Source organism: Eptesicus fuscus, chromosome 10, assembly GCF_027574615.1.
Source record: "Eptesicus fuscus isolate TK198812 chromosome 10, DD_ASM_mEF_20220401, whole genome shotgun sequence".
In the NCBI taxonomy this organism is placed as follows: Eukaryota; Metazoa; Chordata; class Mammalia; order Chiroptera; family Vespertilionidae; genus Eptesicus; species Eptesicus fuscus.
Window position 1 is genome coordinate 7,872,211 of NC_072482.1, and position 26,257 is coordinate 7,898,467.

At 42.5% G+C, this 26,257-nt stretch overlaps 1 protein-coding gene and 1 non-coding gene across 2 annotated transcripts in view; one reads left to right on the forward strand and one right to left on the reverse strand.

The window, feature by feature from the left end:
- Window positions 1–223: 223 nt before the first annotated feature.
- Window positions 224–26,257, forward strand: part of ZFAND3 (zinc finger AN1-type containing 3) — a 368,849-nt gene continuing 342,815 nt past the window's right edge. The window contains exon 1 of the mRNA XM_054722490.1: window positions 224–468. Coding sequence (XP_054578465.1) covers window positions 398–468 — 71 coding nt within the window. The 5' untranslated portion in view covers window positions 224–397. The remainder of the gene's footprint in view (window positions 469–26,257) is intronic.
- Window positions 25,916–26,044, reverse strand: LOC114235314 (small nucleolar RNA SNORA51). Its single transcript, XR_003621501.2, has one exon. It is a non-coding gene; the product is annotated as a small nucleolar RNA SNORA51 (small nucleolar RNA).

Genomic DNA, 26,257 nt, shown 5'->3' on the forward strand with positions numbered 1-26,257 from the left:
CCCAGCGCGGCCACACAGGACATCGCTGTGGCTGGGAGCGGCGGTGGGAGCTGCCGAGGGCGCCGGGTCTTCCCTCCTGCCCCTCTCCCCGCGGGCCTCGGCTCACCCGCACGCCCCTCCTCCTCCACTCCCCTCCCACTCCGCTCCGCGCCTCCCCGGGCTCCCCCCACCCCCCCCCGTCTCCGCAGGCCCAGTGGTGCGGCCCGCCTCCAGCTGACCGGCCTGGAATCCCGGCTCGGAGCCCCGGACTCGCGCCCGCCCGCGCGCCCGCTCCCTCCCCCTCCCCCCGCCCCGAGCCCCCCACAGTCGCCGCCGCCGCCTCCTTCGAGCGGGGCCCAGGCCCAGCCGCCGCCACCGCTGCCGCCGCCGAGCTCCGCCGCCTCCGCCGCCGAGCACCATGGGAGACGCCGGGAGCGAGCGCAGCAAAGCGCCTAGCCTGCCGCCCCGCTGTCCCTGCGGCTTCTGGGGGTAAGTACCCGACCGGGCGGGGGCGGGGGCCGGGGGCGCGGGCGCGGGGGGCTTCCCGGGCAGGCCTGGGTCGTGGAGGCCCGAACCCTGGGGGCTGGGCTCCAGCCGGGCCTACGGGGAGGAGGCAGGGGCCGAGTCCGGGGAGGGGTGCCGGGTGGGGCGTGGGGGTGGGCCCCGGAGTGCGCTGCCACCGTCTGTGATTCTCCTGCCAGAGGCCAGGGCCGACCGGGAAGGCCCGGGCCACGGGTGAGGGGGGCCGGGCAGCGGGCAGGGATGTGGGGGCGGCTGGGTGCCCCCTTTTCTGGGCATGTGGACGCTAGCCCTTGTTCCCCCTCTCTTCCCTCTCCTTGACGTGAGTTTGTGCCCAGGCACCAGGAGGGTATTTCCTCTGACTTTTTCACCTCCCCTCCTCCCTGTCCCCCAGAGACTTGCATCATCACTTCCTAAATTATATCCCAGTGCCCCATTTGCTTTTAGGAAGCTGTTCACACGTCACCCATTTTTAAAGATCGAGAGCAGAATCCAGGCTGAGGTAAAGTTATAAGACAGTTGAGGCCTCACCTTTATTTAAAACACATTTCAGAAGATCTGTAAAATTTCCTTGTCAACCCCCCCCCCAAAAAAAAAAAAAAACAACACACACACACACACACACAAAACACACACACACACAAAAAAACAAACTCAAGTCAGCCTGGCTTGGGAACTTGAGGGCCAACGGGCTCAAATTCCCTTCTCTCCCCATTAAACAAAACAAAACAAAACAAAAAATAACCCAATAAAAATATTCACATTGGCCAGCCAATATTATTACTTGGTCATTCTGTTTTAGAGTTGAAAAATGTGAGGCGGGAAATCAACTTTCCCACCTATAGTTTAAACCGAGCACTTGAGTTGGATAGCTTGCCACGTTTCTTAACCCAACAGGCGCCTCGGTAGTGCCTGATGACTCTGGTTCTGTTCTAAGGAAACGGTAGACTTCAAAGGCCAACTTTTGTGATTGAGACCTTTTTTATTTTTGTTTTATTTTCCAAAGACTCAGTATATTTGGAGGTGCATAGAGGCAGTGAGGAAATGATTATTTCTGGGGAGGACATCTTGGGAAGATGTATTTTATCTTTCCTGTCTTTCCGAACCTAGGAATGGTGAAGGTAGAAATTAAGGCAATGATTTTGGGAGTGCAGAGAAAGATTACGAACTGTATCTTAATGTAGATTTCTGTGAAATTTGTCAAATCCGAGGGTTATGACGAAGAAATAGAGTCTTGTTTTCTCATCTTTCTGCCTTTTATCAAAAATTTCCCGTTTGGAAGGACATAAGTAAAAAGTAAGTTTGTGACATTACCAAAAGTTCTGAAGTTGTGAAAATATTTTAGGTTTTATAGTCTTCCCTTCTCTTTGATTTGAAAATAATAATTGGGTTATTTGCTAAGTGCTAAGATAGCACTCCTTCAAGGACCTTAGGAAGTCTTATCTATTTATTTATATAGATGAGGAAGGAGGCTTAAAGAGAAGAGGGTGAATAACTTGCCCCTTGTATACAGGGAGTTTAGGGTTGAGCTGGTGAACTCTTTAGAGTGCTTAGTACCATCATGTTTATGACATCAGTCTGCAGCCCTGGAAAACTCTGGTGTCACAAGCCTCAGATTGTAACTCATTATAAGAAGACATGTGGCTCAAAGAAAGAGTTGCCAATGGCAATGAATGCCCAGTATATATCAAAGTTCTATTTCCTGGCAACATGTTTATGTCCTTGGGGCCATTGTCATGAGTGGAACCCTTATTGAAAGACTTATATCAAGACTTAAAAATTAAGGAATTGGAGTAGCCCTTTTCCCTTTAGACTGCAGAATTCTTTGTAATGCTAAGAGTTTGGTAGTAGCAAAGTGGGATAGTTAGACTGATGCCATACTTGGCCTATATAAGCAATCAGGACTTCTTTCTTGATACTTTCAGTCTGAAATGTTGAACTGCAATTTGCCTAACAGGAGTAGTGACCACAAAACTAACATTTTTATGATGAAAAAATGTTCTTTTTAATATATAATGTTTTAACCTTTCCTAAAGGTGTTTGTAGGCATCTGTGTAGTTTGCATTTTATACCAAAGTATAATGAAATTACTGCCTAGTTTCCGTCATATCTTAACTGACTTTGAACTTGTTTTCTTTATTGCATGGATGACATATTATGTTCACTAAACTTAGAATATGTTAAATTTTTTTATTGTCTAAAGTTTTACATATGTCTCCTTTTTCCCCGATTTTCAAAACTTTTTGAGTGCCTTTGATATAATGGTGGACAAAGGGGCACTGGCCCCATTCTCTGGGAGCAGGGAGCATAGAAAAGTAGTGACAGTTACAATATAATGTGGGAGCTAGAGGAAGGTAGCCTGGAGGAGGTGACACCAGCCTAGTCCTGTAGGAAAGAATGGAAATAGGGAGAAGAGTGTTTCAGGCAGAGGGAATGGCATTGGTGAAGGCCTGGATGTGTGGGAGAGCACTGCACATTTGAGGAACTGAAAGTTCATTGGGGTCGATTGGTAGGGGTCACCTGAAGATGAGGCTTAGATGGTGAGAGCAATTGATAATGCAGGGCTCCAAAGGTGATGCTTATGACTTTGGACTTTCATCCTGATGCTTTTATCCTTAGGAGCTATTGCAGAACATTGAGCGGGTAGTGATGTGATTTCCTTTAATGTGAAAAATTATTGGATCATCTCGAAAGTGGCCTGGGTGTGTGGCTATGCTTTGTGAGTCTGTATGAGTATGATGTATTATGTATATTCGTGGGGTGTTGCCAGGCTAATAAAAGACTTATCAGGAGGAGTAATACAGGGCAGTGATGACGGTGGCCTGTACTGGTTTAGTGGCCTGGCGGAAGGGAGAGAAATAGATAGATGTGAAAGCTGTTCAGGAGGTATCTCTTGCCTTTTTCTTTCATGAAAATGAAGGTGTGTCTAAAAACTTCAGTCAGCATTGCACTCTGTGGGAGCTGTAGGTCTGTAAAGTCAGCTAGCCAGAGCCCACACCCAGTGCTTTGCAGAGGAGCCTCTCCGCAGAATGTTCTGGCACCAACAAACTAAAGGCATTTCCTTTAGGATTGCTTTTTTTCTCTAGTGCCTTAGGCTGCAGGACTTACTGTCCAGCATTGTCCAGTCAGGACACCAATCAGTGGGGCTTGGTTAAATAGGAGAGCTTTGGGGTCTTTCTGTGGGAACATAATTAGAAAGGAGAATGCCAAGAGGGGCATATGATGCAAATGTGTTAGTGTTTAGAACACATAAAGTTTCTAGTTCTCTCCCTCTTGGTTTATATTGTGTAATTTGCCTAACAGGAGTAGTGACCACAAAACATATATAGGATAAAATGCAGGTAATTTTTGAACCATTTTGTAGAGAGGCCATCTTTCCATTGGAAAACTTTGCTATCTTGTTGAAAATGTACCTGTTTATAAAACTTGGAGGTTGTTTGCATAATAATACAGTGTTTTTAGGGTTAATGACCATAAACACCCCCCCCCCCCCACAGAGACTTAAAACTTCTAGTGAAATATGAACATTTTCTTATGTATTTTATGTAATCAAGTAATTATGCAAAATACATAACAATTTATAATTGCCAAATATGGAATGACATAGTCAATTAGTACTTTTTCTTTAGTTGAAATATACACATATAGAAAAACACTGTTAAACTATACAGACATAAGTGATATTAGTTGAAGGTACATTTCAAATTGTTTAGATGTTTAAAATGTACTGAGACACGTGGATTTTTCAGATATTTTCAAAAGTTGTTGATAGAGCAGATCTAGAATATTGTAAAAAAGACAGGAAGAAGATTAAGACAAAAAGAATATACTGAGTGTATTATAGGATAATTGAAAGAATGTTTAGGTAGGTTGAGGAAAGGTGGATTTTTTTCTCTCATTCTACTTGTTAATTATAAAAATCAGTTACTATTATTAATACTTTGCTTTTCATTTGGAGACAGTCTATCACAATGTAGTTTTATGAAAACTTTGGAAAGTACTATTTCTTCTGTAAATAAGTTTTTAGACAAATGTTTAGTCTGGTATTAGGGAGTAATGGAGTATTTAAATATGGAATTTATTGGGTAAACTTAATTGTTTTGATTAAAAAAAGAAGCTTTTCTAATGAATCATTTCATAAAAGAAATATTAGGCCAATATATATTTTTTAGGGAAATACATTTTATTGGTATTTCACCTTTGTGATCTATTCTGTTGAAGCATTGTACTTACTAGATCTGCTAGATAATTGATATATTTTAATTGATGTAATTTATTTATTTATTTATAGAATAGAGCACTGCATTTTTTTTATTTCATTTTTTTCCATCACCATTTATCCACTCTATGCCCTCTTCCACCTCCACCCACCCTCTCCCCCAATCACCACACTGTTGTCCATGAGTTCTTTTATTTATTTTTTAAAAATATTTTTATTGATTTCATAGAGGAAGGGAGAGAGAGAGAGAAATTCCAATGATGAGAGAGAACCACTGACCTGCTGCTTCCTGCACCCCCCACTGGGGACTGAGCCAGCAACCCAGTCATGTGCCCTTGATTGGAATCGAACCTGGGAACCTTCAGTCCATAGGCCGATGCTCTATCCACTGAGACAAACGGGCTTTTTCGCTCAATCCTTCTACCCCCCAACCTCACCAAGAGCTGTCTGCCTGTTCTTTTATCTATGAGTCTGTTTCTAGATAATAGATGTATTTCAAATAAAGATAGGGTTATGTAGAGATCAATAGTTTTCTCACAAAAATAAATTCTATTCCTGAAATGGTTACTAGTAGTAAGTTGATTGAACATATAATTTGTTTATTCCATTTTACTTTTGAGAATCACAAGATAATTGAGTTACTTTAAATAGAATTTACATACATATTTATATACCTATTTTCTCTTTCTTCTGAGCCTAGTCTTTGGGAATTAATATTGATCTCTGTTTCTGTCACTTTGTGAGTCATCTGGCTAGTGTGCGTGGCTCCTAAGCAGTGTGTAGCTCTCACACTCAGTTTGATTCTTCATTCTCTGTCTCCTAATTGGAACATGTTGCCACACTTCAACCAGCTTAACCTGGGTTTTCAAGTTTGTGAGACACAGCATGAATCACTAGTTAATCGGAATGTTCATTCCAATGATGTCACTAATTATCCCTTGATTATAAAAACCCCTTAAACATTCTCTTAAAAACAAAGCAGCTTATTTGTGCAGTTTTTCTTTTCATCTTTGAGTTTTGTGTGCACCTGAAGATACAACATGATTTAAATGAACTATTCACTGTCAGTGTTTATCTACTTGCTCTGTTTTCTTGATTTCATTTGGGGTGTCCAGAAAATAGGAAATTTGCCCCTTTTATGTGATGGAATACAGGCAGATAATTCTTTTAAAAAAGAAAACATGGTCTTTATCTACATTGGTTTGAGGTAGTAGCTTTTTAGAGTTACATCCAGTTAACATATATAGGATATTTGACTCTTCTGGTATTATCTTCTTTTCCTCCCCAGTCACCTTTTTCCTCCAAAAAAGAGGAGAACCCAATACTTTAAATCGCACAGAAAAGTTTTGACTAAAATTTGTAAAAATAATCCTTAATGGTATTAAAATTAACATTGGTTTTCACAAATTAACTTTTTTTCTAGCTGAAAAAATTAGAGGGTTAAAATTTTTTTGAAATGAATGAAGTCCATTAAAAAAACAACCCTAATGTATTAAATGTTATTGACTGAGAGTAGAGTGAGAATTAATATAATTTGGATTTTTTATTACGTTATAAGGCGGTTGTATCTGTGCAAAGTGATGCAAAGTTTTGAAATCCTGTAATAATCATAATTAAGATTGAGGTTAAAAATTCTTTTTTCTTTTTTAAAAATCCTCACCCGAGACTATGTTTCCATTGATTTTAGATAGAGATGGAGGGAGGGAAAGAAAAACAAACATGGGATTGATTGCCTCCCATATGCTCCCTAACTGGGGATGGAACCTCCAACCTAGGTATGTGCCCTGACTGGGAATTGAACGTGCAACCTTTGGTTTAGGGCAGTGGTCCGCAAACTCATTAGTCAACAGAGCCAAATATCAAGAGTACAAAGATTGAAATTTCTTTTGAGAGCCAAATTTTTTAAACTTAAACTTCTTCTAACGCCACTTCTTCAAAATAGACTCGTCCAGGCCATGGTATTTTGTGGAAGAGCCACACTCAAGGGGCCAAAGAGCTGCATGTGGCTCGCGAGCCGCAGTTTGCCAACCACGGGTGTAGGGGAAGACATTCCAGCCAACAAAGCCACATAGAGGAAGTGACTGGTCACAGCTCAACACTTTAATAATTTTAATGAAACACTTAAAAAATCATCCAGATTCAGGCTAGTTGGATGTTGTAGGACTTTGTGCCGGAGTGGTTTGCAAAAGAGGACCTTCTTCCCAACTCGGTGGATGACACTGATGACACTCATTTCTATTAGGGGCTTTGAGAAACAGGCTGATTCTACTTTGGGCTGGGTCCCTACATAACAAGATTACATTGCTGAATGACATATTTAGGCACAAGGAAGAAGTGTCCTGTATGTGTTAAGTGCAGAAGAGAGGTTAAGCACCTTTATCTAAAGTGTTTATTGTTCAGAATCTAAGACACTATTCTAGAATTATGCTGTCCAGCGTGGTAGCCACCAGCTAAATATAGCAATTTAAAATCATACTAATTAAAATTGAAAATAAAGATTCAATTCTTCAGTCACACTAGCTACATTTTAAGTACTCACTAGCTCAAGAACTAGTGACTATTGAGGAACACAGATATAGAACACTTCATTCTCCCAGAATGTTCTGTTAGACAGTGCTGTTCTAGAATGTTGACCAGATAGGGTATTCAAGATTATTTTCTTCCCAGTTTTTTGAGATATAATTAACATTCAACCTTATTTTCTTGTGAGTGCTCCAGATCCTGTTCTCTTATATTTTGAAAATGAGGGATTTGTCTAATTTAACTGTTTCTTTCCAACTCTAACATGATACTTTATTTACATTGGGGAAGCAATGCTATTGTTAATCCATATTACGGGGAAGTGCTCCTTTGATCAGTTTTGGGAACTAAAATTGCAGTACAAATGAGTCTATAATTTGAACATTTCTTTCATGTTCCCTTTTGAGTCAATCATCTTTGCTCTTTCTTCACACTATTTAACTGGTAATATCAAAGGTCTATGAAGGGAGATGTTGGACTAATAGAGAATCATGTTCTTTTTTCCCTGTGACTTTTGTAGAGGAATGACATTTGTTTTCACAAATGTAAATTTCACATGGCAGCTGTTGATATGTGATTGGGAATAAGTGCATTCGATTTTCTGGAAAATTTAAGCCTCTAAAAATTTAAGAGGAAGATGGAGTGTATAGGAATATCCAGCAGCAGGGGCCAAAACCAGAGTGATTTGTGACGTACCAGGCTGAGGGAATGGCACAGATGAATGACAGTGACAGGGGTCAGAACTGCAAGTAGTGATGGACATCTGAGGTTGTGGCTTCAGCTGCTAACCAGAGGAAGGAAGAATGCAGTAGGAAGAAGATGCATTACTAGCTAACACCAGTTGTTCATTCAGCTGTACCAGATGTCCTGAATCATAGGCAGGTGCTACTAGTATTTTGTATTAGGGCAAAAGAATGTCCTGGGAGAAGTCATTGATGCAGCTTGTTACCAGTCTGGCCTCGGGCGGGGAGTGCAGACCACACCACAATATTTTGTGTTTCAAGTTTGTGGACAGACTCTATTTAAGCCTCATTGCTGCCTCATCGTGAATGACCTGGTAAACAGTGAGGTTGGTGATGTACGTGGGACCTTTTGAGGAGTGCCTTTTCTCATTTATTTCTGCTGCAGTGGAGTGATGTGTAGTAAAAGCTGGTGATGTCTTATCTACTTCTTACACTCTGGTAAGCTGAAGTGCATTTATATAAAATAATCACACTCTCAGCCACATTTCCTAAAAGAGTTAATTGGCCATTCAAAAGTACTCCTGCAGTCAGGTTCTTGGGCCAGGCATTTGATTTTCTCTTACATGCTTGCATTGGTAGCATTCCTGAACAACCTATGAGGTTTCTGTAGCTTATGGTACCTAACTGGAGTGGGAGCAAGAATTTGTAGACTACAGATTGGGTGGAGGACTTTACTTAACATGTCTGTGCATTCAAAGTCTCTGCCTTTTTCAGGCCATCATTTATTTATTTATTTATTTTAGAGAGAGAGAGAGAGAGAGAGGAAGGGGGGAAGAGAAACGTCAGTTTGTTGTTTCACTTATTTATGCATTCATTGGTTGTTGTTGTTTTTAATCTTTACCTGAGGGTATGTGTTTATCGATTTGAGAAAAAGAGTAAGAGAGGGAGGGAGGGAGGGGCAGAGAGAGGAAGAGGAAGAGGGAGGGGGAGAGGAAGAGAGAAAGAGAGAGAAACATCGATTGGTTGCCTCCCATAAAGTATGCACCTTGACTGGGGATCGAACCCACAACCTAGGTGTGAGCCCTGACCTGGAATCGAACTCGAAACCTTTTGGTGTACGGGACGACACTCCAACAAACTGAGCCACCTGGCAGGGCTCCTTGGTTGGTTTTTTGTGTTCCCTGACAGGGGTGGAACCTACAACCTTAGAGTATCAGGATGACGCTTTAACCAACTGAGCTACCTGGCCAGGGCCTCAGGTCATTACTTTTCAAGTTTCACCCTTTCTAGGGTGCTTTACATGGATAGATGTGCTGGCAAAGTTATCTTCTGAAAGAATTTTTTCGACATATGAATGAAACACTAGGTCAGTTGAATAATATACTCATTCTTAAACTGGCCAGAAGTGTATTATCAGCAAGAAACAAAAAAATAAGCTTCAGGTGTGGGAGAAGTTGTGGTGGATTTCAGTGTGAGTTGTTTCCAGATTTATGATTTTTTGGTTTCTGTCCTCGGAGGACATGGATGGTATTTTTTATCTTTTCAGATGCCACTGAAATCCAAAAAACCAGGTTTTTCAAGTCTTTGTGTGTCTGCTGCATATGAAACTTTGCATATAGTGTATACGAAATCTTCAGTGTATGGCTTTACGCGGTTTTATCTAGTTTGCTTTTAACGTGACACAAAGCTGTGCTACTCCTCTTTAAAAATAAAGGGGTGTTCTTGGATGTTGATCAACAAAAATGCTTGCTTGGGGGAACTTGTATTATTTTGTTGATGGGGGGGCTGTATTCCCCATGTCTGTGGCTAGGTCACTGCTAATTAGCTCTGCCTGTTATCCATATTGTCCTCCCCCCCCCCCCCCCAGTACTGTAGTACTTTCAAGATGTATCCAAACTGCATTTTATTTGTGAGGCAAATCTTTTTTCTTCAGTGCATATTGGGCAGGATGTAATCAAGGAACAGTTGCTGTGACTTAAACGATAAAGATATCTTGAGTGAAAATGTGGAGTATTGCATGGTGTATTTAGGGTTTATAATCTCAATAATATCAGTATGGATTAATTTATAAAATGATAGCCACAGTAAAACCTGTTCTGTGGAAGTATATGTTCCTAGAGACTGCATGGTCTTATCCTTTGTTTTGAACTGTCTAGTGACTAGATATTCTTATCCCATAGTTGAAAGCCCTCTATATTTACTTGAATAATTTTTGTTGTAGATAAATTAGATAGTTATATTGTGTGTGTTTTTGGTTGGGGCTAGGGACAGGAAGAATGAACATGTTGGTTTTGTGTTTAAACTTGGGTACAAAAATGTCACTGGACAGATCTGTATCAGACATCAGATATGGAGATGGGTTAGAAGTGTTAAGGACACAAGAGGCTGGTTAAGGGGAAGACTGGAGTTTGAGGGGGATGTGGATGGAAGTGGGGTGGTAATTGGGAATGAAAATGCTTTGTGGTCACCAGCTTCTAGTAAAAATACGAGAGGTGGCCACATCTTAAGGGCTATGAAACTAATATAAAAAGGTGGTGGGTGATATTAAAGAAAACATTATATATTGAGATGTGTGTAGAGTGAGTCCTATGGAGTCTTACAGGGAAGTGTTAAAGATCATAGGATCAGAGCCTGGCTGATTTGGCTTGGCTTGGCTCAGTGGTTGTGTGTTGACCTATGAACTAGGAGGTCACAGTTCAGAGCACATGCCCAGGGTGCGGGCTGGATCCCCAGTAGTGGGCATGCAGGAGGCAGCTGATCAGTGATTCTCTCTTATCATTGATGTTTCTCTCTCTCTCTCCCTCTCCCTTCCTCTCTGCGATCAGTAAAAACATATTTTAAAAAAAGCTAAATTAAAAAGATCATAGGATGAGAGTTATGGTGCAGTTCCATAGTGGAAATGGCAGAGCTTTCAGCAAAATTGGTGTTCCATCTGTTAGAACCCTATGGGCTCTTTCTTTTGCTAAGCCCAAAGGCACCTTCTCAGCCAGGTAAAGGATGGTGTTTCATGGTGTCTCTGTAGCAGACCATGGAGACTCAATATACCTTCTTTTATTAGGATTGCCACAACCAACTCCATTCTTTGGGACTGATTTTGCAATTAATACATATGGGGGAGGTTAGTGAAAATCTTAAAGAATTTAATAGTAGTGCTGCCAGGGGAATAAGACAGTTCTCATTTGCTGAGAGGCTAATGAGCCTCCCTTATCAAACCCAAGCTCTTCCAAACTATCTCCAAGGACGAAGGGCATACTGATCTCCAGAAAACCAACTGCACTGAGTGGGTAGGCATGGGCTTTAGAATCATCAAAGTCTTGGGTTTAAAATCTGACTATAACTTTCTGCTTGACATTGGACAGTTTACCTCTCTGTCTCTTTATTTTTAAAAAAGAATATCTTAGAGTTGCTTTGAGGTTTAGTGAGCTCTAATGCCTGTCAAGCCTTTGGCACAGTACCTGACCGTGGTAATTATATTTATTAACGACTAACTTCTCAGCTTTTTTTTTTTGTTTTTTGTTAATCATTACCTGAGGATATTTCCCATTGATTTTTAGAGAGTGGAAGAGACGGGGAGAGACAGGAAACATCGATGTGAGAGAGACATATCAATTGGTTGCTGCCCGCACGTGTCCGGACTGGAGCCAGGGATCGAGCCTGCAACTGAAGTATGTGCCCTGGTTTGGAATCGAACCCAGGACCTTTCAGTCTGCAGCCTGATGCTTTATCCACTGAGCCAAACTGGCGAGGGCTAACTTCTCAGCCTTGAATGAAGGAGCATTGATAGCAGATGCCTCAACTGGACAGTTTGCATTTATGGTCATCTTCAGACCAATGACACCTAGTTAGGTGATAATGTTTCTGACCAGCCTTTGATCAGTTTGCTATTTTCCAGAGCCAATCCCTTGTTCAGCAAGCATTTGTTAAGCACTCGATCAGTGTCTTGAGCTCTGCTAGAAATGATATACCTTTCTCTGACTTCCTCGCTTCTAAGAAGGGGAGGCAGACCAATAAACCGACAAAACAGCATGAGGAAAGAAGCACCATGGGAGATCATCACAGAATACTGTGAGAGCACTGACAGGGCATCTTACTTAGATTGGGAGTGGAGGATGGCCAGGAGGTTTCTCTGGGGAGATGGGTATAAAAGGTGAGCAGGAGTTAACCATGTGAAGATGATGAGGAGAGGAGAGGGCTTTCCAGGCAGGGGAATGGCTTATGCAAAGGCAGAGAGGAGTGAAAGAGCATCCTGAATTTAGAGAGTTGCAACCCCAACTCAGTATGTTAGCTGCAGTGTATAGCAGGAGGGAAGATGAAGCTGGGGAGATGAGCAGGGGCCAATTATGAATATGATTGTCATGCTATTGAATTTGGATTTTATCTTGGAAACATTTGGGACCACTTAAGGATTTTAAGCATGGTTGACCTATTTATGTTTCAAAAAATTTACTCTGGCAGTGTGGAAGAGAATTGGAGGGTATAAGCATGGAAGCGTAGTCTAGGTCAGTGATGGCGAACCTATGACACGCGTAGCCATTTCTGATGCCGAGGATGAAACATTTGCGAAATAATGTTTTTTCCTCTAAGTGACACACTACCCGAGTTATGCTCAGTTTTTTGGTGAAGTTTGACATACCAAGCTCAAAAGGTTGCCCATCACTGGTCTAGGTAGAGCATTTAAACCTTTTTGGGTTGTGGATCCCTTTGGCAATTTGATGAAGCCCATGGACCCCTTCTCAGAATAATGCATAAAATAAAATGCCTATGATTACAAAGGAAACCCGATAGATCTAAACACACTTATTTTCTTTGTTAATCCTCACCCGAGGATATTTTCTACATTGATTTTTAGAGAGAGTGGAGGGGAAGGGGGGTGCGGGTGGGGAGGGAGGGGGGTGGAGAGAGAGGGAGCGAGGGAGGAGAGAGAGAGAGAGAGAGAGAGAGAGAGAGAGATATGTGAGAGCCCCCTGGGGATTTATCCTGCAACCCAGATAATGAGCTTTTGACTAGGAATCAAACCCTCGACCCTCTTATGCATGGGCCAGCACTAATCACTGAGCACGCTGGCCAGGGCTAAACACTTCTTTCTATCCATGGACTATGGGGCCAATAGACCCTACACATAGCAACCCTGAGTGAATGCTGTGGAAGAAGAGCTGAGAATGAATGTAGGCAGAAACTTGGGTATTTTAGTCCACTTGGGCTGCTATAACAAAATATACTGGGTGGTTTATAAACAACAGGCATTTATTTCTCACAGTTACGGAGGCTGAAAGTCCAAGTTCATGGTACCAGCAGGTTTGGTGTTTGATGAGAGCCTCCTTCCCTTCCATGCTGTCTTTTCACTGTAACCTCATATGGTGGAAGGGATAAGGGACCTCTCTCCAGCCTCTTTTATAAGGGTACTAATCCCATTCATGAGGACTCTGCCTTCCAAAGGCCCATCTTCAAACTCCATCATATTGGGCATTAGGATTCAACATAGAAATTTGGGGGGTGGGCACAAACATTTCAGTCCATAGCACTGGAGTAGTGAGGACTGGAGAGTTCGAGAACTTGAGTATAAGAGCAGAGACAGATTGGATGAAAGATGGGATGGAGGGAGGTGGAAAGGAGAAGAGAGGCAGCAGGATTTCTGACATGGGCAACTGGGTGAAAGATGGTGTCATTTATTCCTAAGTCCAAAGTGAAATTGTAGAAGCAACCACTAATGCCATCTGTCAGTGGAGTGTAGAGTTTTGTTTGGTAGACAAGAGTTTATACTTTGGAAGTTCTAAGTTGAAGTGATTGTCTAGAAAATGATGAGTGGGGAAGAGATGACTAATTTTAGACAGGTTGAGTATATTTTTTTGGTGAATTAGATAGCATGTCAATGTACTTTTGTCTCCTTTTTAATTTAGACTTTTATTGAAGTGTTGTGTACATAGTGAAAATGCATAAATCTTAAAAATATAGCGAAATGAATTTTCATAAAATGAATATGCCCATGTAACTGGCACCTGTATCAAGAAATAGCATTCCCAGCCTCTAACAAACCTTCCTCCTATCCTCTTCAGTCACTGCCCTCTTCCTCAAGGGTAATCACTATCTTGACTGCTGACACCATTGTTTAACTTACATATTTTTCTTCTTAGATCTTTCTTCCATTTTTTAATTGAGGCATAATTAGTTTACTGCACATTTCAAATGTATACTTTGATCAATTGAAAAATATTTTTAGCCCTAACTGGTTTGGCTTAGTGGATAGAGCGTTGGCCTGCGGACTCAAGGGTCCTGGGTTTGATTCCGGTCAAGGGCATGTACCTTGGTTGCGGGCACATACCCAGTAGGCAGTGCGCAGGAGGCAGCTGATCGATGTTTCTCTCTCCTCGATATTTCTAACTCTCTGTCCCTCTTCCTTCCTCTCTGTAAAAAATCAATAAAATACATTTAAAAAAAGAAAAAAAGAAAAATATTTTTAGAGCAGCATTAGATTCACAGCAAAATTGAATAGGAGGTAGAGAGTTCTATACGCCTATCCCTATACACAAACAACTTCCCTCACTATCAACATTCCCCACCAGAATGGTTCATTCATTTGTTACTGTCAGTGAACCTGCATTGACACATCAAAGTCCATAGTTTAAAATAGGGTTTACTGGCCCTGGCTGGCATGGCTCAGTTGGTTGAATGTCTTCCCATGTACCAAAAGGTTGCTGGTTCGATTCCCAGTGAGGGCACATACCTAGTTGCAGGCTCGATCCTGGGTTCCTGTGTAGCCAACCGACCCATGTTTCTCCCTCTCCCTTCCCCATCTCTAAAAAAGTATATATTAAAAAAAAATAGGATTCACTCCTAGTGTTGTACATTCTATGGGTTTTGACAAATGTATAATGGCATGTATCCACCATTATAGTATCATATAGAATGGGTTAACTGTCCTAAAATAATCATATTCGTACCCCCTCGCAATCACTGATCTTTTTACTGATCGCCATGGTTTTGCTTTTTTTGGAATATCATAATGGTTGGAGTAATACAGTATGTAGCCTTTTCAGATTGGCTTTTTTTTTACTTAGTTATATGCACTTACGGTTCCTCCATGTCTTTTCATGGCTTGATAGTTCATTTTTCTTCAGCACTGAATGACAGATACTCCATTGTTTGGGTGTAGTGCAGTTTATCAATTCACATACTGAAGGACATCTTGGTTGTGTTCAAGTTTTGGCAGTTCTGACTAAAGCTGCTCTAAGTATTCATGTGCAGGTTTTTGTGTGGACATTAGTTCTCAACTTGGTAAACCAAGGATTGTGATTGTTGGATTGTATAAGAGTGTGTTTAGTTTTGTGAGAAACTGCCAAACTATTTTTCCAAAGTGGCTGTACCATTTTTCATTCCCACCAGCAATGAATGAGAGTTTGTGTTGCTTCACATCCTTACCAGCATCTGGTGTTGTCATTGGTTTGGACTTTAGCCATTTTAAAGGGTTTGTAGTGGTTTCTCATTTTAATTTGCCAGTTCCTTAATGATATATGATGTTGAACATCTTTTCAGATGCTTCTTTGCCATCTGTACATCTTTTGTGAGGTGTCTGTTCAGGTCTTTTGCCTGTTTTTTAATTGGGCTTGTTTTCTTACTGTATTTTAAAAGTTCTTTGTATATTTGATTATCAGATGTCTTTTATAAATATTTTCTTCCAGTCTGTAGCTTGTCTTCTCATTCTCTTAAGTTTGATGAATTTTTATGTACAAGTTGAAATGTACACTTATATAACTACCATCTACCCAGATTGTCATATAGGTTGTACATTTTCAGCACCTCTACTAGGAGTTTCCTTGTGCCTTATCCCAGTTAATACTCCCAACTTATTCTGACTTCTATCACCATAAGATTAGTTTTGCTTGTTTTTAAATTTTATGTACTAGTAAATGGAATCATAATATTTACTCTTTGTGTTTAGCTTCTTTCCTTCAGCATTATGGCTATGAGCTTCATGTACATTTTTGTAGAGGGGTAATGATTTTTTACTGGTATGTGGTATTCTATTGTATGATAGAACTTATCTGTTCTGCTTTTCAGAGTTTTTTTGTTTGGGGGCATTATGAATAATGCTGCAATGAATATTCTTGCATGTATCTTTTGGTGGACATAGCACTCATTTCTGTTGGGTATATACCCAGCAGTAGAATTGTTGGGTTATAAGGTGTATGTATATAGTTTAGATTTAGTAGGTACTGCCAGTTTTCTAAAGTGGTTGTGTCAGTTCACACTCCCAGCACCAGTATATGAGAGCTCTGGTTATTCCACATCTTTGTCAATACTTGATATTGTCTGTTTCTTTCATCTTTGTGTATAGAGTTATTGCTTTGTGATTTTAATTTCCCTGTTGAAATTAGTAAAATGTATATGAAAATCTCCCTCCTTTCAGAGTCTGGAGCGTGCTGTGGGACCCAGAGTCAAGTCCCCACCCACCCGCATGCACCTTGAAATCGTGCGAGACCCAGACCTGGCTGGCCCCACCCCCATCAAGCCCCACAGGCCGGGGAGTGCAGCCTCAGGTCCCCCGGCTTGGTGGGGGGCGCAGCTCAGGTCCCCTGGCCTGGCCTCAGGTCCCCTGGTGCGAGGGCGTGACCACCATTTGCATATTAGGCTTTTATTATATAGGATGTGTTAATGGTAAATAGACACAAAGATATATTTGAAATTTGTTTAATATTACATCGATACAGTTTAATAGTCTCATGTTTGATGGCAACTTGCTGTTGCTTTAGGCCAGGAAGGTGAGGTTGAAGCTATTTTGACTTCCTGCTGGATCGGCAGACTAGGACAATTTGCTGTATTTTAACCCAGAAAGATTAGATAGTTGGTGCTTGGACTCCTGGCTCAGACAGAATTAGATGTGTCTTTGAAGTGCTGCTAATAATAATTTAGATGAAACCTTGGGATAGTCCTTTTCTATTTTTGAAAGGGCTTGAAAATTTTTGGATATGGCCTTAATACTGCAGCATTATTAAATGTAGAAAGTAAGTTTCAAATGCTTGGCTTATTCTAGCTAACATAAGGGAATATGCTAATTGACCGTCATGCCCTCACAAAGATGAAGGCGCCCACAGCCAATAAGGAGGGAATATGCTAATTGTCTGCCATGCCCTCAAAGATGGCAGCGCTGACAGTCACAAGGTGGCGGTGCCCAGTCCCCTCAGCTCTGCTGGGGTGAAAGGCATGCTGCATGGCCGGGCCCTCCCCACGCGGGTCCGGCTGCTCCACACGCCTGCCTCTGGAGTCCCCCAGTCCTTTCAGCCCCCCAACCGCCCAGGGCCGGCCCGAAGCACAGGCAAGCCTCAGATGTCGGCTGCCCAGCCGCCCAGGGCCATCTGAGGCTCAGGTAACCAGGGCTGGCTGAGGCTTGCGCTGCCGGCAGTGGTAGCAGCAGAGGTGTGATGTGGGCATCACCTTCCCCTGATCGCCGGGTCGCCTCCCGCCCCTGAGGGCTCCCGGACTATGAGAGGGGGCCGGCCGGGCTGAGGGACCCCCCCTCCAGTGCATGAATTTTCATGCACCGGGCCTCTAGTTTTTTATATTGAGATAATTCACATGTCATAAAATTCATCCTTTTAAAGTGTACAGTGTAGTGATTTTTAGCATATTCAAAAAATTGTGCAACTATCACTGTCATCTAATTATAGAAAATTTCACCCCAAAAAGAAATCCTCTATCCATTCTCAATCATGCCACATTCCTCTATCCCTCTGGCAACCACAGTTTTTCCTGTTTTTATTGATTTGCCAATTCTGAACATTTCCCATAAATCTATATATATAAAAAGCCGGTGACCGGAACGCCATAATGACCAGAACAACCGGTCGCTATGACACCCTCCCACTGCGGCCAGCAAACTGGCCCGATGGGGGAGGAAGGGAGGGGGCAGGCAGCCAACCTCCCATGGCCCCTCCCCCCCGTCCAGCCTGCCCCTGATCGGCCTCTCCCACCCCAATCGAGGGTGGGGTGGCTGGCCAACTCCCACCGCGGCCCTTCCCCCCAGCCCACCCCACCTGATCAGCCTGCAGCCCCTCCCCTGGCTGGCCCCGCCCCCGATGGGCCCCCACCACCCCGATCGGCCTGCAACCCCTCCCCCTGGCTGGCCCCACCCCGGATCGGCCCCCTCACCCCGATCAGGGGCAGGGCAAGCCGGCCAACTGGCAGGCGTGTGGAGCAGTCGGACCCGCCTGGGGAGGGCCTGGCCGTGCAGCATGCCTGCCCCTTCCCCTGTCCAACCCCGCTCCTGATGGGCCCACACCACCCCAATCAACCTGCGGCCCCTACCCCCAGTCACCTCTGCCCCCAATTGGCGCCCCCATTTGATCAGGGGCAGGGCTGGCTGGCCAACCACCCATGGCCCCTCCCCCAGGCTGCTGGCTCCCGATTGGTCCCCCCACACCAATTGGGGGAGGGGGTGGCCGGCCAACCTTCCATGGCCCCTCCCCCAGCTGCTGACCCCAATTGGCCCCCCCCACCCCATTCGGGGGCGGAGCCAGCCAGCCCACTGCCCACAGTCCCTCCCCATGACTGGCCCCCTCCAATCGGTACCCCCACCCCAATCGGGGGCAGGGTCCAGCAGCCAATCACTCTCGGCCCCTCCCCCCAGCCGACCTGGCCCTGATCGGGCTCTGATTGGAGCGGACCAGCCAGCCAACCTCCCACCGTCTCCTCCTGACAGGCCCAGTCCCGGTCTGCCCCGATTGGGACCGTGCCAGCCAGATCCCACCTGTGCACAAATTCATGCACTGGGTCTCTAGTAGAAGCATAAAAAATAGATATGGCCTTTGTGTCTGACTTCTTTTACGTAGCATAATGTTTTCAAGGTTTATCCATGTTATAGCATATATTAATATTTTATTTCCTTTTATGGTTGAACTAGAGGCCCAGTGCATGATTGAATCATGCACGTGTAGGGTCCCCTACACGCTTTCGCTTTTCGCGGTGGAGCTGGGTGCCTGTCTGCTCCGGCACCCAGCTCCCACGCTTTTGATGGTCCGCAGCGGCTGAGGGGGGCTACCCTGCTGTTGAGAGGCGCAGGGGGCGGGACTCCCGCCCCCTGTACCTCTCAACGGCCGCTGAGGGGGGCTGCCGTGGACACCTGGCTACCCTGCTGTTGAGAGGCGCAGCTGGGTGTCCGCGGCAGGCCCCCTCAGTGGCCGCGGATCTGGCCGTTGAGAGGCACGGAGCGGGAGTCCCGCCCCCTGCACCTCTCAACAGCAGGATAGCCCCCCTCAGTGGCAGCCCCCCTCAGTGGCAGCGGATCCGTGCCTCTCAATGGCTGGATAGGCCACCCCGAGTCCCGACCCCCAGCCTCCCGCCACCCAATCGTGGGCGTAGCGGAGTGATGGTAATTTACATGTTACTCTATTATTAGATAGGATAATATTCCATTGTATGGATGTATCACGTTTTGTTTATCAACTCATTAATTGATGGACATTTGGGTGGTTTCTACTTTTTGGGTATTATGAATAATACTGTGAACATTTGTGTACATGTTTTTGTGTGAATATGTTTGCATTTCTATTGATATGTACCTAGGAGGGGAATTGCTGGGTCATATGGTAAGTCTATTTAACTTTTTGAGTAACTGCCAGGCTGTTTTCCAGAGCACCTGCACTGTTCTTGGTACTCTTGTTGAAAATCAGTTAACCATAAATTGAACAGTTTATTTCTGGACTCTCAGTTTTATTACATTGATCTATAATGCCTATCTTTATGTCATCATTTTGAGTACTTACTTTATATAGTAAGTTTTAACATCAGGAAGTGTGAGTACTCCAACTTTGTTCGCTTTGGTCCTTTGCATTCCATATGAATTCTAGGATCAGCTTGTCAATTTCTGCAAAGAAGCTAGCTAGGAATTTGGTAAGGGATTGCATTGCATCTGTAGGTTAATTGAGGAGTGTTGCCATTGTAATGATATTTATTTTTCTACCCTTTGAGCATTGGGATATCTTTCCATTTATCTATGTCTTTAATTTCTTTTATTTTTTTATTTAATAAACTTTTATTTTTCAAAATATATAGCCAGTGAGACCTATTGTTCATACATCTTCTCCAGCAGCTGGAGCATCCCCACCTTTGGTGTTTCTGGTGTAAATCACTTGAGTTCTGTGCTTTGAGACTAGTTTAATAAGTCCTTTATTGAGGAGCTCCTGAAGGGCTGCTCTGGCCAAGGAACCATGAATCTTAGTCTCTCCGAGACCACAGCTGGGGTTATAAGCTTGTAGTTGGGAACTTCCTTGCAGAGCTTGTCATATGTTGCTTTGTCAAACAAGACCAGGTTATTGAGCTTGTCCCGAACTTTGCTTTTGGACCACTTCTTTTTGGCCTTGCCCCCAGACTTGTTCATGGGGTCTTTGTCTTTCTTGGCCGACTTTCCAGCATCTTTCTTCTCTTGTTCTTGGGCGGCATTGCGAGACTTGGAGAGCAGAGATGTGCTGCTGCCTTGCCAAGATGTCGGCCCAAGAGGCTTCAATTTCTTTCAACAATATTTTACAGATTTCAGTGTACATCTTGTACCTCTGTTGTTAAATTTACACCTATTTTTTTTTTTGCTTTGATACTATCATAAGTGGAATTATTTCTTAATTTCATTTTCAGATTGATCATTGATAGTATAAAGGAATAAAATAGATTTTTGTGTATTGATTTTGTATTCTGCAGAACTTGTTAGCTCTAATGGTTTTTTTAGTGAATTGCTTATGATTTTTCTACATACAAGGTCATGTCATTTGCAAGTAGGGTTGGTTTTACTTCTACTGTTCCAATTTGAATGCCCTTTATTTCTTGTTGTTGCTTAAATGTCCTGGCTAGAACCTCCAATACAAGGTTGAAAAGAAATGATGAGAGTGGGCATTCTTGTCTTGCTCCATATCTTAGGGGAAAAGCTTCCAGTCTTTTACCATTGAGTAATGAAGTTGACTTTTATCAAGTTGAAAAAGTTCTGTTTTGTCCTTAGTTTGTTGACCCTCCTCCCCCTCGTCATGAAAGAGTGTTGGATTTAGTCAAATGGTTTTCCTGTGTGTATTAAGGTTGTCATGTGGTTTTTGTCCTTAATCTATTAATATATGATCTATTACTTTGGTTGATTTTCTGATGCTAAACCAACCTTGCTTTCCTGGGATAAATCCCACTTAGTCTTAGTGTATAATCCTTTTTATTTGCTGCTGGATTTGGTTTGCTGGTATTTTATTGAGGACTTTTGTATCTAAACATATAAGAGATTTTGGTCTCCAGTTTTTATTGTTGTGATATTTTCAGTTTTGGAATCAAAATACCAACTGGCCTCATAGATTAAGTTGGGATGTGTTCCCTCCTTTCTGATTTTTTTGGGAAGAGTTTATGAAGAACTTGTATTTGGTAGAATGCATCAGTAAAACCATCTATGCTTGGGCTTCTCTTTGTTAATTCTCACCCTTGGATATTTTTTCTATTGATTTTTACAGAGAATGGAAGGGAAAGCGGGAGGGAGGGAGGGGAGGGGAGGGGAGAAAGAGAGAAAGGGAGAGGGTGAGAGAAAGAGAGATACATTGATTGGTTGCCTCCGACATGCACTCCAACTGGGACTGGGGAGCAAACCTGCAACCCAGGTATGTGCCCTTGACTGGGAATTGGAACTGGCAACCCTTCAGTGAGTAGGCTGACACGCTAACCACTGAACAACACCAGCCAGGGCTGGGCTTCTCTGTGAAAGTTTTTCAATTACTAATTCTCTATTGTTTTTCTGTTCTTTATATTAATACTTTTTGCTTACATCATCATTATTTCCTTCCTTTTGCTTGCTTTAGGTGTAGTTTGCTTTTTTCCTCATGTTTTAAGGTAGAAGATTAGTTTGATTTAAGATTTCTCTTTTTTAATGTAGCCATTTACAGGTATAAATTTCCCTCTAATCACTGCCTTAACTGGATTCCATTAAGTTTTGGTATGTTATTTTTATCTCAAAAGTATTTATAATTTGCCTGTGATTATTTCTCCTCCCTCCCTCCCTCCCTCCCTCCCTCCCTCCCTCCCTCCCTCTCCTCCTTCTCCTCCTCCTCCTCCTCCTCCTCCTCCTCCTCGTTTTAGCTCTAATATGTAGATTAGTACTGGAAACAATAATAACTGCTACTGTTTTCTGGATGACAGCCACTTTATTTGTGTTATTTTCCTAATTATAGAAATTGTGTGGTTGGTGAAATAGTGGTTTCCAGTTTTATAGACAAACTGAGGCTTAGTCAGTTCTCCAAGGTTTTACTTAGCAAGTTAGTAGTATGACTCTTCAGGGCTTGTGTTCTATGCTATACTTCCACTCTAAGCTACTTGGAAATAGTGGTGATACCTTTAAATAGATGGTTAAGCTGGACTACATTTAATACTTTCCATGTTCTATTCTATTCTATTCTATTCTATTCTATTCTATTCACATATGAATAGAATAGAATTTTTATTTCATTTAAACATTTACTATTTAGGTCTCTCCTCCTGCAAACATTCCAAGGATTTTGGCTGGGTTTGGCTTTTAAGTGTGTGTTGTGAAAGCCCTGCTGAAATAGCTTTTGATGGTATTTTGTATTCAGAGTCTGATCTGGAAGATAACTTGGGTCCACAGTTTGTTAAATCTTGTCTCAGGTGGGCCATTGCTTTTGAAGAACATGTGTTTAAATATTTTATTCATTTTTTTCTGTACAATTGGATGCTTGTGGGACAAAGAAGAGTCTCTAGAGTTGACCCTTTGAAAAATTGGCCAAAGGAATTAGCATACTTTTATGCTTCTTACCAGATATCTGTTATTATAGTGTTGTATAAAGGATACATTTTTGTATCCTTTGTAATTTATAATTATGTGGAACACATTATAACTAATCAGTAAATACCAAATGATGAAGAACTTGGAATAACCTTTGATCAGCCCTCTTTTTTGTTTGTTTCTTCTACCCACACAGTGAGCCTAGAATTTTAGGCTCAAATTAAAACTTCTCAATGAAACTTAATTTTTTCCCTTCACTCATTCCTTAAAAAGAAAAGAGAAGAGAAAAATTAAACTTTGAAGTGTGTCTCAGTTTTCTGGGATGAAATGCAAGGACCTACAACCAAGATCACGCTACCCAGCAAAGCTATCATTTAGAATTGAAAGACAAATAAAGAGCTTCCCAGATGAGAAAAAGCTGAAGGAATTCATCTCCACCAAACCAGTATTTGAAATGTTAAAGGGTCTTTTTTAAGAAGAAGAAGAAGAAAAAATATGAACACTAAAATGGCAATAAATAGATATCTATCAACAATTGAATCTATAAAACAAAGTAAATGAGCAGAATAGAAACAGGCTCATAGATAGAGAGAACATTTTGACAGTTGTCAGGTGGGAAATGGGTGAAGGGATTAAGAAGTACAAGCAGGTTGTTATAGAAAAGTCATAGGAATGTGAAGTACAGCATGGGGAATATAGTCAGTAATATTCTAGTAACTGTGGTCTTGGGTGTGAGATTTATCGGGATGATCACTTAGTAAATTATGTAATGTCTAATCACTGGGATGTATACCTGAAACTAATATAATAATGTATATCAACTGTAATTGAAAAATAAAAATTATTTAAAAAAAATCTAGCCCAGCAGTGTGGCTCAGTGGTTGAGCATAGACCCATGAACTAGGAGGTCACAGTTTGATTTCCTGTCAGGGTACATGCCTGGGTTGTGGGCATGATCTCTAATAGGGGGAGTGCAGGAGGTAGCTGATTGATGATCCTCTCTCATCATTGATGTTTCTCTCTCTCTCTCCCTCTCCCTTCCTTTCTCTGAAGTCAATAAAAACATTAAAAAAAAATCTAGCCCTAGCCAGTGGTTAGAGTGTTGACCTGTGCACCGAGGGGTCACGAGTTTGATTCCCCATCAAGGGCACATACCTTGAGTTGCAGGTTCCATACCTGGTCCCAGTCGGGGTACGTGCAGGAAGCAACTAATCAATGTGTTGCTCTCACATTGATGTTTCTTTCTCTCCCACACTCCCCTCTCCCTTCCATTCTCTCTAGAAATCAATGGAAAAATATCCTCGAGGATTAACTAACTAACTAAATAAAAATCTAAAAACTTAAAAAAATAACTCCACGTGATTTCCTCTTGTTCATCTCTTGCTCAAGTTGCTCTATATTACTGATATATTCAGCATGGGTAATCCTTTGTTACTTTTCACTAAACTGTTTTAGGTGTTATTTCTAAATTTACTGAACTGTACTTATATTTTCTACTAGAAGCCTGGTGCACAAATTCGTGCACCAGTGGGGTCCCTCTGCCTGGCCTGTGGGATCGGGCTGAAACCGGCTATATTACATCCCCCCAGGAGTCCTGGATTGTGAGAGGGTGCAGGCCAGACTGAAGGACCCCTCTGGTGCACGATTGGGGCTGCGGAGGGACTACGGGAGGGCTCCAGGTCATGTCCAGCCCATCTCGCCTAGTACCGATTGGCCAGACCTCAGCATCAAGCTAACCTACTGGTTGGAGCGTCTGCCCCCTGGTGGTCAGTGCATGTCATAGCAACTGGTCAACTGTCTGTCCCCTGATGGTCAGTGCATATCATAACGAGTGGTTGATTGGCCTTAGCCATTAGCATATTACGCTTTGATTGAAAGGCCGACCATTCGACTGGACACAGCATATTAGGGTTTTATTATATAGTACTAGAGGCCTGATGCATGAAAATTTGTGCAAGAGTAGGCCTTCTTTACCTCTGGCACCCGGGACCTGGGCTTCCTCCTCCAGCTGCTGGCAGGCACCCAGGACCTGGGCTGCTTCCCTCCTCTGGCTGCTCACAGGAACCTGGGACCCGGGACCCGGGACCTGGGACCCGGGAGCTGGGACCCCAGCCGGCTTCCCCCCAGCTACCTGCAGGTACCTGGGACCCCGGCCGGCTTCCCTAGGGCCCCGGCTTTGTCAAGAAGGATGTCAGGAAGGTTGTTCGGCTATCCACTCTAATTACCATATTATCCTTTTATTATTATAGATGTTTGGCTAGTTTTTATAGAACTCTTTCCAATTTATCAGTGCGTTTTGTATCTTGACCTGTATATCTGTATTTTTCTATGATGGATGGAAGCTAAATTGGAGTATTTGGGTTTAGTAAAGAGAATAACTTGAATCTAAGATCATAGAACTTTAGTAAATCTTTTGGTAGAAATATTGGTAGTTGGAACTTGCTGAACCTTTGTTTCTTTTAGGAAATTTGATAAACTGAGGGTTGGGAAGGGCTCCTTAAAGTGCTTACAGATAACAGTGAGTTCTCAACACTTAATGATACATGGGAGAACCCTGTGATAATTTCATAACCTTGTAGTTTTCCTTGTGGTGATTTCCTTTCCACTTTGGTACTCTACTGACATTAATAATCAGAAGCAGAATGAAATGTTGGGTATTTCATCTTTTCCTTATCTGTCTCTTGATGGAATTTCTTAGGAGCAAGGAATTGGTCTAATGAGAAGAGGCTAGAGATGTGGATAGTTTATGAAAAGTTATGATTTGACTTGGTGCTACTCTTTCATATACATCCAACCATCTTGCCAATTTTCATGGGGTTGGGAGTGTGGTAGAGTCCTCTAGAAGAGAATATGAAAAATGGTTTCCAAGGAGGCCTAGCCTAGCACAGAGATGCTGGGGTATAGGAATTCTCAAACTATTTTCCTTTTACCTAGTGGCCTTCAAAGCTTGAAAGAAGGAAGTCAAAGCAATTTCAAGGCCGTTCTTCCCTTGTTGGGCACTGTGCTAACTGGGACCACACTGTGCAGAAGCATGTGGCTGGTGGGATGAGAAAGAGATGCAAGTTAGTGCATAGGTTCTACTCATTGTTAAAAAAAGTATCCATTTGGGGGCTAACATCCTCCTTCATTCTATGACAGCATAGCTAAAAATGGCATTTGCTATCATTCTTAATGTACCAAAAAGTCATTTAAAGGTTGTTAGGGCTCCAGTGGTTTGCTCTTTGTTTCAAGTGAAATACCTTTTTTTCCCCATGTGTCCCCATTCACACTGCAGACCAGGGAAAGGGCTGGGGCTGAGGTGTATATGGGGTGAGTTTACTCAGCCTCCTTCTGTATAGTCAGTGTAAGAACGCAGCCTGGGGTAAGCACTGGGAGGCCAGGAAATATCTTAATTTTTTTTAAAAAAAGTATTGCATGCTTATGTCAAGCAATTCATAATTGTGTAAAGCATAAAGTTGTCTGTTACTCCACTCCTTCCCTTAATGTATCATTAAGTGTTGAGAACTCACTGTTATCTTCTCTGTATCGTTCCAATTTTAGTATATGTGCTGCCGAAGCGAGCACTCACTGTTATCTATGTAGTCATCTCCT